Genomic DNA, 16,656 nt, shown 5'->3' on the forward strand with positions numbered 1-16,656 from the left:
AAAGAGTCTGTACCTCTCCATGACTTGTCAGTGCTAGGTTATCTTACTGAGCTCTGTTGAAGCTTTGGCATAAGAAATGATACTAAACAATGAATCTGTACTTTTGCTAGGGTATTCGTCTCTTCGATATCCAATGCAACCGCAGAACATTGTCCTTCAAATGGATTCTATGAAGGTTAAAAGAGTCTGTACCTCTCCATGACTTGTCAGTGCTAGGTTATCTTACTGAGCTCTGTTGAAGCTTTGGCATAAGAAATGATACTAAACAATGAAAAATCATGTGCTTCTCTTGCCATATATAAATCTTCCTAAATTTTCTTCAGCTTTCTTCAGGTCATTTCAAATCCTGGCATTCCCAGATTCATCATTTCTCAATGGCATCCTGCTAGCACAGGGAATGAGGCCTGCTGTAAATGACTCTGTGCTTGCTGAAAATGGTAGTGCTATATAACCAAATTTTGGCTTAACTTTACAGTCTCCAGAATCTTTTCCTTTAGTTAAGGCCAGTTGTGCCATTGCCAGCTGACACATTTGACATTTTAGAACAAATCTAGATGGCAGGTTCAGCTATGCACAAACTGTGACTTGCATAGCAGAGAACTTTCCCCAAACTACCTTGAATGGGAGTCAAGCTATTCCAGATTTAGGTATAGAAAGCCCTTGGACTTAGGTTGACTTAGTATGACCTGGTATCTTTTACATCATCATCATCATATAATGCTCAGACTGCAGATCTTTCTTCAGTAATTATTGCATGATATCATAAATTTTAGAATTGGAAGCATTTTCCTGTATGTAATCCTTCCTGTATATTTTTTACACTTTTTTTCTGCTTCAGAAATTGAAAAACTGATGGACAATTTATAGTTTAATCTCTTTTGGGTTTACGTTGCTTTTTTGTGTTCTGTTAGGATGCTGCAATTTTCACACAAGGTGCAGAAGATTTTTGGTTTCAAAAGGATCTTTCTAAATGTAACTGTCTTCAGAGTTACTCCTGGCATGCTGAATTTTAGAGGCCCAATCTTGAACTGCATATCACTGCTTTCCAGCACCGTTTTCACTGTGACACTCACAAGTTCTAAACTGCTGCTCTGAAGCTCTTAAACCCCTGCCTTTTACATTACTGTGCTGCTGTAGCATTTGAAAAAACCAAACAAACAAATTAAAAATATGAAAATGTCTAGAAAACTACTGGTTTGGGGTTTTCCAGAAGAGTATAATGGAAAATTAATGGCGAAGTAAGATTTGAAAGAGAAACCATATTTGCTCACAGTCATATCCATTTAGTTTCTGTAAAGCCAAAAAAGATTGTAGGAAGCAATCTGTTCTGTTTTCTGTTTTGTCATGTTTTAGTCAAAGGAGTAATTTCTTCTAAAATTAAGCTTTACAGCATGTATATAAACTTTTAGATACACTGTAGTGTGCTCATGATTTCATGATATATTTTGTATGATTTTCAATTAAATATTTTGCTTCTGTAATTTTTCACATATTTAAGCTGAATAAGCAACATGATTTTTATATTGTTAAATTCTATTAATCAGTTCAAGATTTATTCTACATACATATTCCACATACTTTAAATACATTAAAGAAGAAAGTAGCACTGCTTGTCTATCCTGTCTAATTTTCATGAAATTGCAATATCCTTCTGTGCCTCTTGAGTCTTCCAGTTAAAATTTGGAAGAGTCTGGTGATGGTATTCTCTGAAAGTTGGGAGGAGGTTATGGGATTTGATGACGTAATTGTAGTGGAAAGCTGGTGGTTTAGGCAGATGCTAGAATCATTGAAACACCTTATTTTGTTGTCTTGTTTCATAGACATATCTAAGGGAAATATTCATCCATTTTAGGTAACTAGTTTGTGAAAATGCTATATTTATATGGAATATTTATATGGAATATAAATATTTTCCTAAAGACTTTTTCTGTACAATAAAACATAAGATTTTTTCCAAAACAAGACGAAGGATAAGTAGATAAATAAAACACTTCTTCCTAAAACAAAGACAAAGGCTGACTTAGTTGAACATTGCCTTGAACAGTCATACAATATCCAGCCTCTAAATATGGAAGAGAAAAATTAACTACATAATCAGAAGGAAACCTGTTGTCTTTAGCATTATCCTTTTTTATTTATGAAAAGTATACAGAGACCTTGATTCATTGGATGAAAGTGATTCAGAAAGCAGATGTCACTTTTTTTCTTACAGATCTTAGGCTTGTGTTCCAACCAGCTTTGTCCTTTTCCTCATGTAGAGCAGTGCCTAGAATCACTCCTCTTGCTCTTTGTTAGGTGTTTTGTTTTTCATGGCTTTTCTATTTTCTTTTGCAGCAGATAAATACAAGCTTCGAATACATATTGCATTTTCAGTTAGCCCAAAACCCACTAGATTCGCTTCTGTTCAGGCCTTTTTTTCTGTGTGATTCTGAACCTGTGTGGTAGAGGCTTTGGAGGAAGGACTGAACTCACTGAAACAGAAATTGTTTGTGGTGCATATAGAGCCATGGGTTGCAAGCTTCCTGAGCTGAAAACAAGCTTTACTTTGCCTGGAAAAGGAAAGGGGATTTTCTTCTCTGAAGTAACTTAATGTCGGTATCCGGTAGGGCAGCAAAGTAGACTGGGACATAGGAGAACACAAGAATGGCCATGCTGTCAGACTAGAGATCAAATATTCTGCTTCTGACAGTGGTTATAGTAGACATTCAGGGAAGAGTTTGGAGCTGTTTCCACGAACATTCTCCCAGTATCCAGCAATTTGGGCTATCTAAGGTGGGGGGTGACTCTTTTTACATAAGTATCGGTGGATTTCACTATCATACAGCTGTCGACTTTCACTCCATGCAAGCTTTCAGCTTTCACAATATCCTGCGGCAAGCAGTTTAAATGCACATTGTGTGATAACCTACTACTTAGATTTGTTTTCGACCAGCCATTTGCCACTTACTAGTTTCGTTTGATACTTTCCATCCCTAATATTGGAAGAGATGATTTTAGTAAGTCAAGCTGAATGTGAGGCAGGGTTATCATGCTTTTAGAAGAAAAAAAAAAAAGCCTTGTGAGATGAAAAGCATGTTCAAAAGCTTCTTTTCAAAAATAAATTAATTATGATTAAGTACTAATAAGCGTGTATCTTGCATTACTGTCAGGATTGTGTTTGTTAGAGCCACTAAAGCAAAGTAATTGTTGTTTATTTTCAGTACTTCTGTGCATTTTCTAAAGATATGTAAACTTCTGACAAATATTTTGAAACTAATATAGCTATATTTTTCAGCAATCCATTGTTTTTTGATGTGATTTTAATTAATACAGGACTTTTTATTGTTGTTGTTATTCAAAACTTAATGTTATTACCTTAGTGTCATTCTTGACCTATAAAAATGTTATATATATGGTGTTTACTTTCAAGACTTGCTTAGATTACTAGCATTGTTGTATACTTTATGACATTTCCTGTAGGATGAGAATATAATTTCTTATGTCAACAATGTCTGTTATTTTATTGATATGGTTATTGCATATGTTACTCCTACACTTGCTTGTGGTAAATGAAAGAAATGTACATCAGATGATGAAGGGACCTTGTGAACATGTTACCTCTCGCCTTTTTGCTAAAAACAGAAGCTTGATATGTATAAGGTTGATCCAGGGAACTGAGTGGAAATTTTTAAGGACAGACAAGTCTGCCTGTGAACGGAATGCAGTTCTGTCTGGGAAAGCCAGTTCAAACATCAGCTGCAATGAAAGCACTGTAGGGTTTCTGGTCAGGAGGAGCTTCCTCACCACTTTTAAGAACACTTGAAAAGAAGAAAGAATGCAAGAGCTCTTTTCTGTCCTACTCCTTACTTTTCTTAAGGCCAGTAGCTACTAAATGGGGAAACTGATGGGTTGCAGCTTGTAATCTTCCTGCTCTTTTAGGTTGTTTTTCTGATATGTTAGAATAACTTTGATATGATACTTGACCTTCCAGGCATAAAATCTGGATGCTTATGTGCTAAGGCCTCCGTCTTTGTAATTTTCTCAGTTTCCACTAGTAATTAGCAGCTTATTCATAACCACATCTAAATTATCATCTGTCTTCCATCCTTTGACTCCCTGAAAGATAAACAGAACATAGATAGAGAAAGAGAAGTCCCAAATGGGACTTTGAAGATGGGGTGGAAGATGAGGCAGAACAATGTGGTACAGTCTGTTGTCAGTTATTGATGCCTGATTGGAGTTGAAAGTCAACGTAAATTGTGTTAAGGCTCCTTTTTGGAGGGAAGCATACATCTGAGGGAGCTAAAAATAGGGGTTTTTTGCTCTATAGTTGAATTGACAAGTCTCTTTCCTCCACTTTCCTACAGTTCTGTTTTCCTATGAGTTTACAGGAATGGAAGCAATTCCTCCTCTTCAACCAGGAAAAAAAAAAAAAAAAAAAACCAAAACCCAAAAATACCCCAAACAACCCCAACAAAAACTTTTCTCTAATACTGAAGTATTCATAGCTGAGAAATTTCATTATTTTTGTTGGTTTCTTTCTCCTTTTTCCCTGGTTGTGACTTTGCACGCAACTGCCTGGTCTACAACTTTACTTTTTTTTAAAATTAGAAATATGCTTAAGTAGGCCATTTGATTTGGCAGGACTCATACTGTGATACATACTTTCACAATCTTTATTTCAGATTCTTTTCTGAAAAAATAATAAAAATTCAACATATTTCATGTTTCAGCTTGTCAAGAATTGATTTTTTTTAAATTCTAGAGCAGATTTCAAAAAGAACATATATGGCAGAAGTAACAGTTGAGGTTTATGCTTTGCAGATTGGAGTAAAATAGGTTTATAAATTCCCATTATCCCAAGAAGTTTCATACATTCTTTTTTTTTTTTTGTTCTCTCTATATCTTGAGATTTCTTAGTGGCTCGTATTTTAGCTTTCTTTAACAGGATAGCGGGGATTAGAATTTACTTTTTAAAGCTTTCTGTGTCTTTGTTCTGTTACTTGGAAGGCAATTGTTATGATTCTTACTTCAAAATGGAAGCTTGAATGCTTTACTGCTGGTATATTTAATTGCTTACAATATGTTGTGGAAATCATATTACTAGGTAAGAATAATATTGCTTAAGATGTCTTGGGAATTTCTTGTAATTCAGTGTGTCATATTAAGTGCTAGTAACAGATGACCCTCCTAAATGATATGTGGAAGAGGCACAATGCATAGATGTCTCAGGGATAAGCATCTTCCGCTTGGGTGATAGAATTTAAAGTGCTTGTTCTCTTTGGTATCAGAAGTATTTTCCAAGGTATGCCAAATTATGTTTGGGCAGACATCATTTCCACAACATTCTTACTGTTGCTTCTGAACCCTCTCTAGCTTGAGGCTGGCTGGGACATCTAAAGTGGTGCTGACAATATGCTGCTCAGGACTGTAGTCACTGCACACACTGTAGATTCATTTGTTTCAAGAGTTTAGCTGATGGTCCCTCCTCTGGAATTTAACTTTCACAAATGTTAGTAATTCCTTGACCCTGTCTGCAGGCACATTTGGTCTTGATCTGTAAGCAGAATTCCTGAATCTTCGGGAGCTACTTGAAAAGAAAGTGATAGTGTGAATAAAGACCACACAACTAGCAATTCAGATCCCATTGAATAAAAGATCAAAATACTTTGAAAGTTTGGCGGGGGTGGTTAGTATAAATTTAAATAAGGAATTGTAGGTGATGTGAATTTTGCTGTAGATACTGAAAGAGGGTGTAAATCAGTTTGAACTTTCTTGGCAGGTGAATATTGACGTGGTTAATGAGGATTATGGTTACTGGGAGGGATGTTAGGGAAATAGGTGTTTCAAATCACAAAACAAAAAGCAATTAAAGAGAAATGCTAATCAACTAAAAACCGAATCCTGAGTCATGGCAAATTGTAAGGTAAATAAATACCTTTTAACCAAATACAATAGGATTAAAGTCTGAACAAAAAGATCTCTAGTAAGTCTTTCATGCATGCCTGTCTTAAATATTTCAGAGATGCTTATCAGCATGTTATTAAACACTAAACAGCAATTGGAGATAAACTCTTTTATCCTGCTGTGTGCTTTTTGATACCATGGATATTGTTGGGTTTGTAAATTTTAATGATGCAGGTAGAGGTTATTTACATGCTTGTGGAACATTCAGTTAAAATACTTTCCATGTTGTTTTGAAGTAAAATGCCTATTATCCAAACATACATGCTGCACTCCAAAAAATGTTTGTTTTGTGTTTAGGACTTGAACACAGCAATGAGTAGCCTGAATAGGGATTTCTCAAAGAAAAAATGAAGAGTCAAGAACAGAATTCTATGTGAGAATTAATCTTTGTTCATAAAATGAGAATGTATTTCCACTTGAGGAAACAATTCAGTCATTCTTGAAATATATTTGAATTAACCTCCAACTCAGACTGGTTGGGTAGACTAGAACAGTGTTGATTTTACTGAAAACTCAGGTTTGTCAGCATTACCTTAGCAAACACAAAATTTACTATATGCTGATCAGTTGTTGATTGTGTTTCCAGCGAGTCACTTCTTTCTTATTTTTCATCAGGATGATTTAGAAACTTTTTTCCTAGAAAGTGATGCTGTCAATATCTCCCCATTTCATAGAATCGTAGAATGGTTTGAGCTGAAAGGGAACTTAAAGATCATCTGGTTCCAAACCCTCTGCCACGGGCAGGGACATCTTTCACTACATCAGGTTGCCCAAAGCCCCATCCAACCTGGACCTGAACAATTCCAGGGAGGGGGCATCTACAATCTCTCTGGACAACCTGTTCCAGTGTCTCACTACCCAGACAGTGAAGAATTTCTTCCTAATGTCTAAACTAAATCTACCTTCTTTTAGCTTAAAGCCATGACCCCTTGTCCTGTCATTACATACCCTTGTAAACAGTCCCTCTTCAGCTTTCCTGTAGGCCCCTTTAGGTACTGGCAGGCTGCTATTACGTTTCCCTGGAGCCTTCTCTTCTCCAGGCTGAACAACCCCAACTCTCTCAGTCCTTCATTTAGGGACTTGTTTTTGTAATGATATGCTTGTTAGGACAACTGTAATGTTAAAATACTGAAAACAATTTCAGAGAAATATCCCTCCTGTATGCAGGCATAGTGAGCACAGACATAATTTTTTAATTTCTGTGGACATCAATGGCTGTATTTAGTTTGTCTCTGCCTTGTTGTTTAGTCCCAGATCCTCCTTCCTCTTGGTTCTAGATGGAGCAACCCCTCCTACTTCCAGAAAGTCAAGGCAGGAAATAAAATAAAATAAAATAAAATAATAAAATGCGTTGGGGTAACTGACCATAAAGCAGCATACCCAGGATTGTGTATATCTCTAGAAACATGTAAATCAAGCTTAGACATTTTCTAACAGGCATGCTCCACTTCAAATAGGTTGAAGTAGTTTGGGTAAGTCAGTCCCATGTTCTGCGTTACATGGGACATCAGCTCACACTCATTCTGTGGCCCATGAATCTTCATTTTCTTGCCAAGAATTCAGTGTGCACGTGTACCCGCCTGTACCAGCAGCCTTCTGCAAGGAAGCAAGGGGTACTGGGACTGGTTGCTGAGATGATGCGTTGGTTGGTGATAGACTATTTCAACATAGATATATGCTCTTTGCCTGCTTCTACCTGGTCTAAAGAATTTCTAGGAGCTTAGGCCCCCGTTTGCTTCCCTGAGGATGAGACGGGCCTGAGGATGAGATGGGAGATTTTTGCTGGAAATGGCTAGATGGAAGATTTGGTTCTGTTCTGTCCTCCATTCTCCTTAACTACCTAAGTGATCACAGCCCAGCAGCTGGCAGCACTGCAGTTCCTACTGCCTCTGCTTCAGTTGAAAGGCAATATGAGCCAGGCTTTAGCAATTCCTGTTATTTATTTCAGTCTAGCCTTTATGCTTCTCTGAAAAGTATGCATGTAAAAGAAGAGAAATACCAACTTTTAACACTTGATATTTCAGTGAAATTTGAAATAGAATTTCTTGGGACATAGAAGAGACACCTTGGTAGCATAAAAGTTATATCCCTGCTGAACAGTAAAAGTTTGCCAAGAAATGGACATGGCAAAAGTTGCAAGAAAAAAATAACAACAAGCAAACCTGTTAGAATACGATGGATTGAGGAAATTTGGGCAGAACACTTTTTTGCTAAAATAGCCATCTTCTAGAAGTGTCAATTTTATGATTTTCTAAACAGCAAAGGTGTATAAACACTCATCTTTCCAGTTTGATTCGGATTTGTGTCACTATGTCAGTATTTTCTATAGCATTATGTTGTGTATAATTATTTGTTGCAATATGCATTTAAACTTGGTATCTTCATAGAACTAAAAAAAGGCTAAACAGGTTTTAACTAAATTATAGGGATAGAAAAGGAGGAAAGCTTTTTGTCATTAATCAAAGGTAATGGTGCTTCTAGATTAATTTTAATTGTTTTGTCAGAAATTTCAGCATTTCAACATTCTGTTCTAAACCAAAAATAAGTTTTCCCAAGTTAGACCTGTTTCTGGCTTATTCCAGAAAGCATACAGGTGTTGCTGACACTTTGTCCACAGCCTACATAAGTATCTGAGTTGCATGGAAGCAAATACTAGTTGCCATGAACATAAGCTCTTTCTTTTAATCTGTTTTGTATTTGCACTTGTAAAGTATTGTCTCCATTCTATAGGCCCTTTGAGACATAAAAGGAATAAATGTTACTTGCCTATACTCAGAAGGTAGTATCAGTCTTCTGCACGTGAAAATTCCAGCCTCATCAGGCTGCATCACTAGAAACACGAGTTGCATCTGGGAAATGGCTTCAGAATTGTAGAGAATTTCTTCAAAGCTAATATTTATTCTCTTTTTCTTGTTTTATATTGCTGTTGTTGAGGGCATTTGAATAAATGATATAAATGTGCATGAATGACTAAGACATGAAAACAAAAATTGCACTTAGAATATCACTTGGGATTTTTTCTGAATCTGGTTGTGAATAACCTTCAGAAATTACATCCACCATTCTGTGATGGCTCCTTCAATTAATTCTGTGCTTTCAGATCCCTACTTTTTGTCCAAAATTTTGCTAAAGGCCCCAACTCCAAATCTGTCCGATAAGAGAGCAGTGGCTTGGAATTTGATCCAGGACCATCTGATCTGTTGCTTTGCAAAGAGGAAGTATAATAAAGGCCCAGGGACCTAGAACACACATGGCTTTTTAGCATTCTGTCATCGCTGCCTACATTTCTGAGCAGTTTGTTAATGTATTAGTACCGGTTTTTATGATAGCATTGTAAAGAGGACAGGTTAGAGAACTTCTTCCCTGCTTTCACATTATGTAGTAAATATGTGTGCTATTCCAGGTGGTCGCCCTATAATGTAGGAGAAGCTTGGATAATTTATTTCAGCCAAAAGCTTTGACACTTCCTGCGTTTTGAGCTCGGTGATGTAAATATATGAATTCTGATTAGCAGATCATCAAATCCAGCCAGGAGATCTTTGTACCCCTGGTTTCCTTCTTATGTAAAACTCAATATTAATTAATCATTGTGATGGGTTGACCCTGGCTGAGGGCCAGGTGCCCACCAGAGCCGCTCTATGACTCCCCTTTTTCATTAGACAGGGGAGAAAAGGTACAATGAAAGAAAACTTACCGGTTGAGATAAGGACAGGGAGAGATCATTCTCTAATTATCATCACGAGCAAAACAGACTGAACTTAGAGAGGGAATTCGTCTTATTTATTACTAAGCAAAACAGAGTAGAGGAATGAGAAATAAAACCAAATCTTAAAAACACCTCCCCCCACCCCTCCCATCTTCCCGGGCTCAACTTCACTCCCGGCTTCAACCTCCGCCCCCCTCAGCGGCACAGGGGGACGGGGAGTGGGGGTTACGGTCAGTTCATCACACGGTGTTTCTGCCGCTTCTTCATCCTCAGGGGGAGGACTCCTCTCATCGTTCCCCCGCTCCAGCGTGGGGTCCCTCTCACGGGCTACAGTCCTTCACGACCTTCTCCAACGTGGGTCTCCTCCACGGGGTGCAGACCTTCAGGAGCAAACTGCTCCAGCATGGGTCCCCCACGGGGTCACAAGTCCTGCCAGCAAACCTGCTCTGGCGTGGGCTCCTCTCTCCACGGATCCACAGGTCCTGCCAGGAGCTTGCTCCAGCATGGGCTTCCCACGGGGTCACAGCCTCCTTCAGGTGCCTCCACCTGCTCCGGTGTGGGGTCCTCCACGGTCTGCAGGTGGAATCTCTACACCCCCTCATCCTCCCTCCATGGGCTGCAGGGGGACAGCCTGCTTCACCATGGTCTTCACCACGGGCTGCAGGGGGATCTCTGCTCCGACGCCTGGAGCACCTCCTCCCCCTCCTTCTGCACTGACCTGGGTGTCTGCAGAGTTTCTTACATCTTCTCACTCCTCTCTCTGGCTGCAAAAGCGCTCTCTAACTGTTTTTTTCCTTCTTAAATACATTATCACAGAGGCGCTGATGGGCTTGGCCTTGGCTAGTGGCAGGTCCATCTTGGAGCCGGCTGGCATTGGCTCTGTCAGACACAGGGGAAGCTTCTAGCAGCTTCTCACAGAAGCCACCCTTGTAGCCCCCCCCCCCGCTACCAAAACCTTGCCACGCAAAACCAACACAATCATTTTTATAAAATTCATTAAATTTGAAAAGTTTGTTTGGATTGAGAAATCATAATAAGAAAATAATTTCAAAAGTTAAATTCAAAACTGAGATGTGTGCAAAATGCATCTTACTGCTAAGAAACACATTTCCAAATACTTGGTGAGGAAAAATCATCAAGGACTGATCTCACAAAAAATTGTGTCCAAAACCCATATCACATACCCATCTGATCTGTATAAAGAGACATTATCTTAAAATTTTTTTCTGAAAAACAGAGTTAGTGTTAAAGTTATTTAAACTTGATATTAATATATTCTGGAATTGTAGCCTATATATAAGGTTTGCTTTACAGACATACTTTCTGAACTTTCTGGATGGACTAGCTGTGTGTGTGTCTATGTACCTACGCCACTACCCACTTACACACATTGGTGAGCAAGATGAATAGGTCTGTTATCTGACTCTGCACCATTAGGTAACAGTAAAGGTATTCCTCTACAAATTCTGTAGCATAAATGTGCATTGGTAGTAATTGCATCAATTAGTGCTACAAAAGACATCTAACAAAAGAAATGGAGACACATTTTGTTCAGATTATTAAATGGATTGGAAAAGTTAATAAGCCTTGAGCCAGAAAATGTTCTAGACTGATTCTTTTTTCCTGGTTTTATAAAACAATATTTCAAAGTGCATTTGTGCCCTGAAAAGCAATTACCTCAAAAAAATACTTCCTCCTTGCCTTCAGACTTACCGTTTCTGTTCAAAGTCAGTTCTGTGTGGCTAAAATCATTTGCCTTTAGTGCAGCAGTATTTGCAGAGGAAAGAGAATTAGTTAGCGTGTGGTTTCTATTATCCATAATCAATTAGGTAGTTTACTAAGTTGCAATTAGTTGCACTTTTCAAGACCCACTGAAAGTAACACAATTGCTTAACTGCTTGGAAGAGCCTGAGGTTATGAGGATAAGTGAAGTGACATAATTTGCCTACTAAAACATTTTCTATTGATTCCTCGTGTGAAAGAAAGATAGGAGTGAATTTACAAGGCCAACAGTTAAGAAACAAACAAAGGGGTTTGCTTGTAACATTTTACTTCTAATATCCAAATTCCAGGAGCTAAAAGCATAGAACTTCAATTTATGTTTCTACATAGTCATTTTTCTGGGTACAATCACACTTCATCACTGCAAAGAGTTTCAGGACATGGTACATCTGAGGATTCTAGTTTAGAATGGGGTGAATTACGTCCTGAAAGACCCTGGGAACTACTTAGTTGCCAAAACTCAGACATCTAATACCACTCTGGGTGCCCTAAGGTACTCCTCCTGGCTTACAGCTGCTGACTCTTGTGTAAAGCTCTACTCATGCGCATGCCTTGGATACCCTTGGACAGCCGAAATGGCAGTAGATTCTGCATTCAAGCAACTGAGTCCCACCCCCTGCTTCCCTCTGTTGGCCAAAGCAGGGACCAAGGATAAGTCTCTCAGCTGCTTGATGCCTACATTTGGTCAGATGACTCCTACACTGAAAGTCTGAAGAGCAGACTTTGTAGGCCTTTAGAATCATCTTTTCTCTAGAAATTCAGGAAGTCATTAATACCAGTTATTTTCTCAACTTAGAAAGCTGTAATTTAGTCAAATAAGCAAAAAACCCCACATTTATCTCACTAGCATTAGTCAATAGTCAAAACAATCAGTGTATAGGCATGGTTGTGCTGGAGTCAGGTGCTTGGTATTTGAAGAAACAAGACTGTCTTGTTACCTCTGCTTTAGAAGATTTTCCCTAATTATACAATTTGATTTAATTGGACTTTAAAAGTATGCAAATACTTAATATTTTCCTTGTATATTTTTTGTTGTCTGTTGTGATAACTATGTCGATATCGAATTCTTGGCAGCAGGTTTTGAACTGCAGGTTTTTGTTACCAGGTTCCAGAGAGACGGAACTGGACCATGCAAGACCAGGGCTAATATTTTTCAGCAATTAACCTAATTTTCAAGATGTCTAGAAAACTCAGCAAAATTACTTTGCTACATTGAGGCTTTGCAATAGGATGGCTACGGTGTCTTCGAGCTGTCCCTGAGGTGGGAGCTTACCTGGAAGCCATTACCCTAGGGAGCTTCAACACAGATTTTAGGTTTAAGAACTACCATCTCAGAAAGAGGGTGAGCAATCCCTGAGCCACCATCTACTGTGGAGGTAGATAGGAGCAGCCTTACCTGAGGAAGGCAAAGTGCTGTGGTTTTTTTAGATTCTAGCGGAATCAAAAATGGCTGACATTGTAAAAACAACTATTATGTAATAAATTTCACACTTTGGAAAGTCTAGTAGTATGCAGTTTAGGGTGGGTAAATTATTTGATACTGATTCATAGACCCATGTTGAAGCCTAGACCCATCTGGCTTTGTATCACAGGCTTAAACAGTTGTTTAGGCTTGCTAAAGCTATTGATCCATTTTCTAAAATATATAATTAATTTTCTAGCAGCCCTGATTTTTACATTTCAGTTCTGATCATCTAGCTGCTGTAATTGCAGCCTTTTTCAGAACAAGGTCATTTCATATTATTGGTAGATTTTGCTGTTAAGGAGGACACAGAATTTCATTCCAGAGAGACAACTCCCCAGGGTTTAAGTTTTTATCTTACCAGTTATTCCCTATGTACGGCAGAGATTCTGAAAGCTTTGGTTTGAAATTCTGGTTTCCAAATACAGGACAGGTAAGTTTATGTTAGATAAAGCTGTAAGACTTTTAATGAATTCATATTTTGGTCAGTGAGCTTATGTGACAAACTGACTTTTCCACATTGTAACTGACTCAGATACGTAGTACTGGCTTGTGTATTTTCTATTGAGAATTTGGACTTTTTATTTGCTTTCTAGAGGCATCACTTAAATGGATGATTGTCTGTATTTGAGAGTAAAAAAAATTTTTACTTGTCATTTTATTTCTCAGAAACCAGAAATCAGCCAATTTTAATTATATGCCTAAAACAAACAAAGCTTTTGCTGTTGTTTATCTGTAGAGCATTATTGTATGTCACAGCCTGTGGATAATTTGGTAGAGAAAACCCTCTCTGACTCATAAACAGGAGGTTATGTTGACTTTTCATTTGGTAGTGTGATGGAGACTTAGTTGTTTGGCTGTTATCACAAAAAGGAAAACGTTTCTAGAAGTAATCATACTGAGCATATAACTGTTCTGATTATATAAATACTACTGCAGATTTTAACATTATTCCTTAAACTGTCATCTGAGATGGTGGGCTGCAGAAGCATTTTCACACTGTGCTTACATATCGATTTTCCTTTATTCCCAGATGCAGGCCATGTATGACATTACCCAGTATGAGAATATTTTTTCTTTGTGCATGATTCTGGAACAACTTCTTCAAAACGAGACAGAAGAAAGTAACGTTTCAAGCTCAGACTATGACGGAGAAGAAAAAATCAAATTTCTGAAGAACCTTGATCAAATTATTCTTCACCTCTCAGATGAATTCCCTTTGTTTTCTTTATATTTATGGAGAGTGAGTGTTCTTTTGAACTCAGCTCAGATGCAAATTGATTAAAACAAGCAGCCTACTTTTTAACAGTGCATTTGTTGTGCATGGAAAAGTTTTAGAGCCAGACAAGAAAATTGTCATTATTGGAAAACATTTACTTTAAATGACAATTTATTTCCAATTTTAAATTTGAAAAAATGTAATAATCCAGGTGCCATTTTGAATAAATGCCTTCTCTCATAATGGAAAACAATGTGTTCGTGTTTGCATACACAGTGAAAATGGCAACAAAGAAAGTTGTTTCATCTGCTGTTTACAGTAAGCACTATGAATTTTAAAGTCAAGACACAACTTGTGTGCAGAGCTTCCCATGTAGGCAAATAATGCTGGTCTTTTAAGAGTTGTATAGCTTCTGTGTGCTTTAGAGACAACGGCTGCTTGGCAGAAATAAAAACATTTATTTTTAAATTTGGTAACATCACTACAAATTCTTATAGGACAGACTTAGTTTCTCATTGAATCAAAAGAGCCGTTATCTGAGCAAATTAAAATCTGGTGCTTAGTTTTATAACTTTCTTACATTCATTGTATACTGACTGCTTGGCTTTACTTGTGTATGCACAAACATAGGCACAGTAGGCCTAATTCACTCCGAGTTGACTAATGATTTCAAAGATATAATCTGAATAAATTTCACTCTTTTAATGATTACTTTAAACTTTTATGTTCAAAATGAATGAATATTGATTAAATTCCCTTTGTATATTTATGTATTATCTGATTTATAAAATTTTATTTCTGTGTGATGGAATTATATTCATAATAATAATTAATATTTTAACAGAAATCATCTAAACATAAAAGGCCTTTCAAATATGAGTTCAGCAATACCTTAACTGATCCAGTCTTCAATAAATGTAGAGGGCAACTATTATGATGAACAGCATTTTTTTTCTAATAGATAAATAACGTTTTAGTTTTATTATGTCTCCTAGTAGTGCATATCCACCATAAATATAAAACATTTTTAATATTAGTCCTTCTCCTTCCCCTTGCACTGGTTTCTTCAGATCCATTTTTGTCAGAAGAATTCTCTGAAACACCACTTATTTTAATACTGTAAATAATTTATCTTGTTAATTCGAATGCATTTATATCAGATAATAAACCTTTGTTTTCTATATATACAAAATATATGAATATTTACAAAACAAGTTACTTTTTGATGTTGAATTGGCTCCTCAAAGAGTGATTCTTATACTTGTGTAGACACTGGCCAGTGTTCTGTTTCTTAAACTTAGTATTTGGTGTGTTATATGATAACAATTGTTTAATGCTTCCTTTCAGCAAACTAACTTTCAACAGAAATCTACTTCATTTGCAAAACAAGTGTTCCTGAATGTTCGCATTAGAAAATCAGATAAGTTTAGCCAAATTAAAGAAAATAAAGAAGTATGAACGTTTGGTAGCCACTCAGAAACTACTGTGCCCTTTTTGTTACTGCTTTACTTTCTTTAGTTTGTTTGTTTCATTAAGGTAGAGGATCAGTTCTTCTGCCTCACTCCACACCACTAAAAGCATGATTACAAAAAGAGCAAGGAAAGAAATAAACAAAAGGAACTGGTATCTAATTGATATAGTAATTTTTTTTTGAAAAAGCTTCATTCAAAAGTATTTTGTAAAGAAAAGACAGAAAACACAGGAGGATACTGGAATCTGTATAATAACAAAATGTGTATTGTTTCAAGACTCCTGTTCTAAAGAACAGTTTCAACACTAGATTGCACACCACTACATATTTGCTGATCTATTAAAAAAAAATATTTTTGTTATTAGTAAAGCAACTCCAACACAAAGCTACACATACTTTCTTCTTTGCAGATTGTAGCGTTTTCACCAGCAAGCTTTCTAGGCCACTGGAAGAGCAATTAATATTTTGGTAAATACATGCATCCTTGATAACTTTTGTAGTAACTGCTGACTTGAGACATTATTTTTAAAATCTTTTTCACAGTATAAAGAGAGGGGGTTTTGTGTCCAGAGTTGGAATCACTACATGGCACTTATACTCTGACAAGGATTTGAAACAGTTTGTTATGCAGCTTTGAAAGTGTTGAGACAGAGTGAGAGTTCCCACTCTCACTGGTTGTAATGCCGTGGTAGCAATTTAGACACACACCAGCCTTTGCAGAAGTGCTATTCACTGGTAACCTGGGCTCTCCTTAACTGTCTCAGTGCAAAATTAAATAGTGCACTTAAACCACGGTAGTGAGCATCTCAGCTTTGGTTGCAGCAATAACCTCTGCAACCGGAGTAGTTATTAGATGGATTGTTGTCTCATGTTTCTTGAGATTTTTCACCAAGATGGCATTCGCCTCAAGATGAAGATGGACAAAGGTAGACATGTGCATTTAGATTTCTCCGTGAGGTTGGGATGTGTAAGCTATGAAACACAAAGTACCCTAATGATACTGGGCTGGGTCTCCAGCTGCTACACAAAGGACTGCAGATCTTCTGTAAGTCCTGTGTCACGTTTTCTCT

At 37.3% G+C, this 16,656-nt stretch overlaps 1 protein-coding gene across 1 annotated transcript in view; it reads left to right on the forward strand.

Annotated features, from left to right (window-relative positions):
- Window positions 1-15,587, forward strand: part of MEI4 (meiotic double-stranded break formation protein 4) — a 148,338-nt gene extending 132,751 nt beyond the window's left edge. The window contains exon 6 of the mRNA XM_075747543.1: window positions 13,930-15,587. Coding sequence (XP_075603658.1) covers window positions 13,930-14,181 — 252 coding nt within the window. The 3' untranslated portion in view covers window positions 14,182-15,587. The remainder of the gene's footprint in view (window positions 1-13,929) is intronic.
- Window positions 15,588-16,656: the final 1,069 nt, after the last annotated feature.

Source organism: Balearica regulorum, chromosome 3 (assembly GCF_011004875.1).
Source record: "Balearica regulorum gibbericeps isolate bBalReg1 chromosome 3, bBalReg1.pri, whole genome shotgun sequence".
Taxonomy (NCBI): domain Eukaryota; kingdom Metazoa; phylum Chordata; class Aves; order Gruiformes; family Gruidae; genus Balearica; species Balearica regulorum.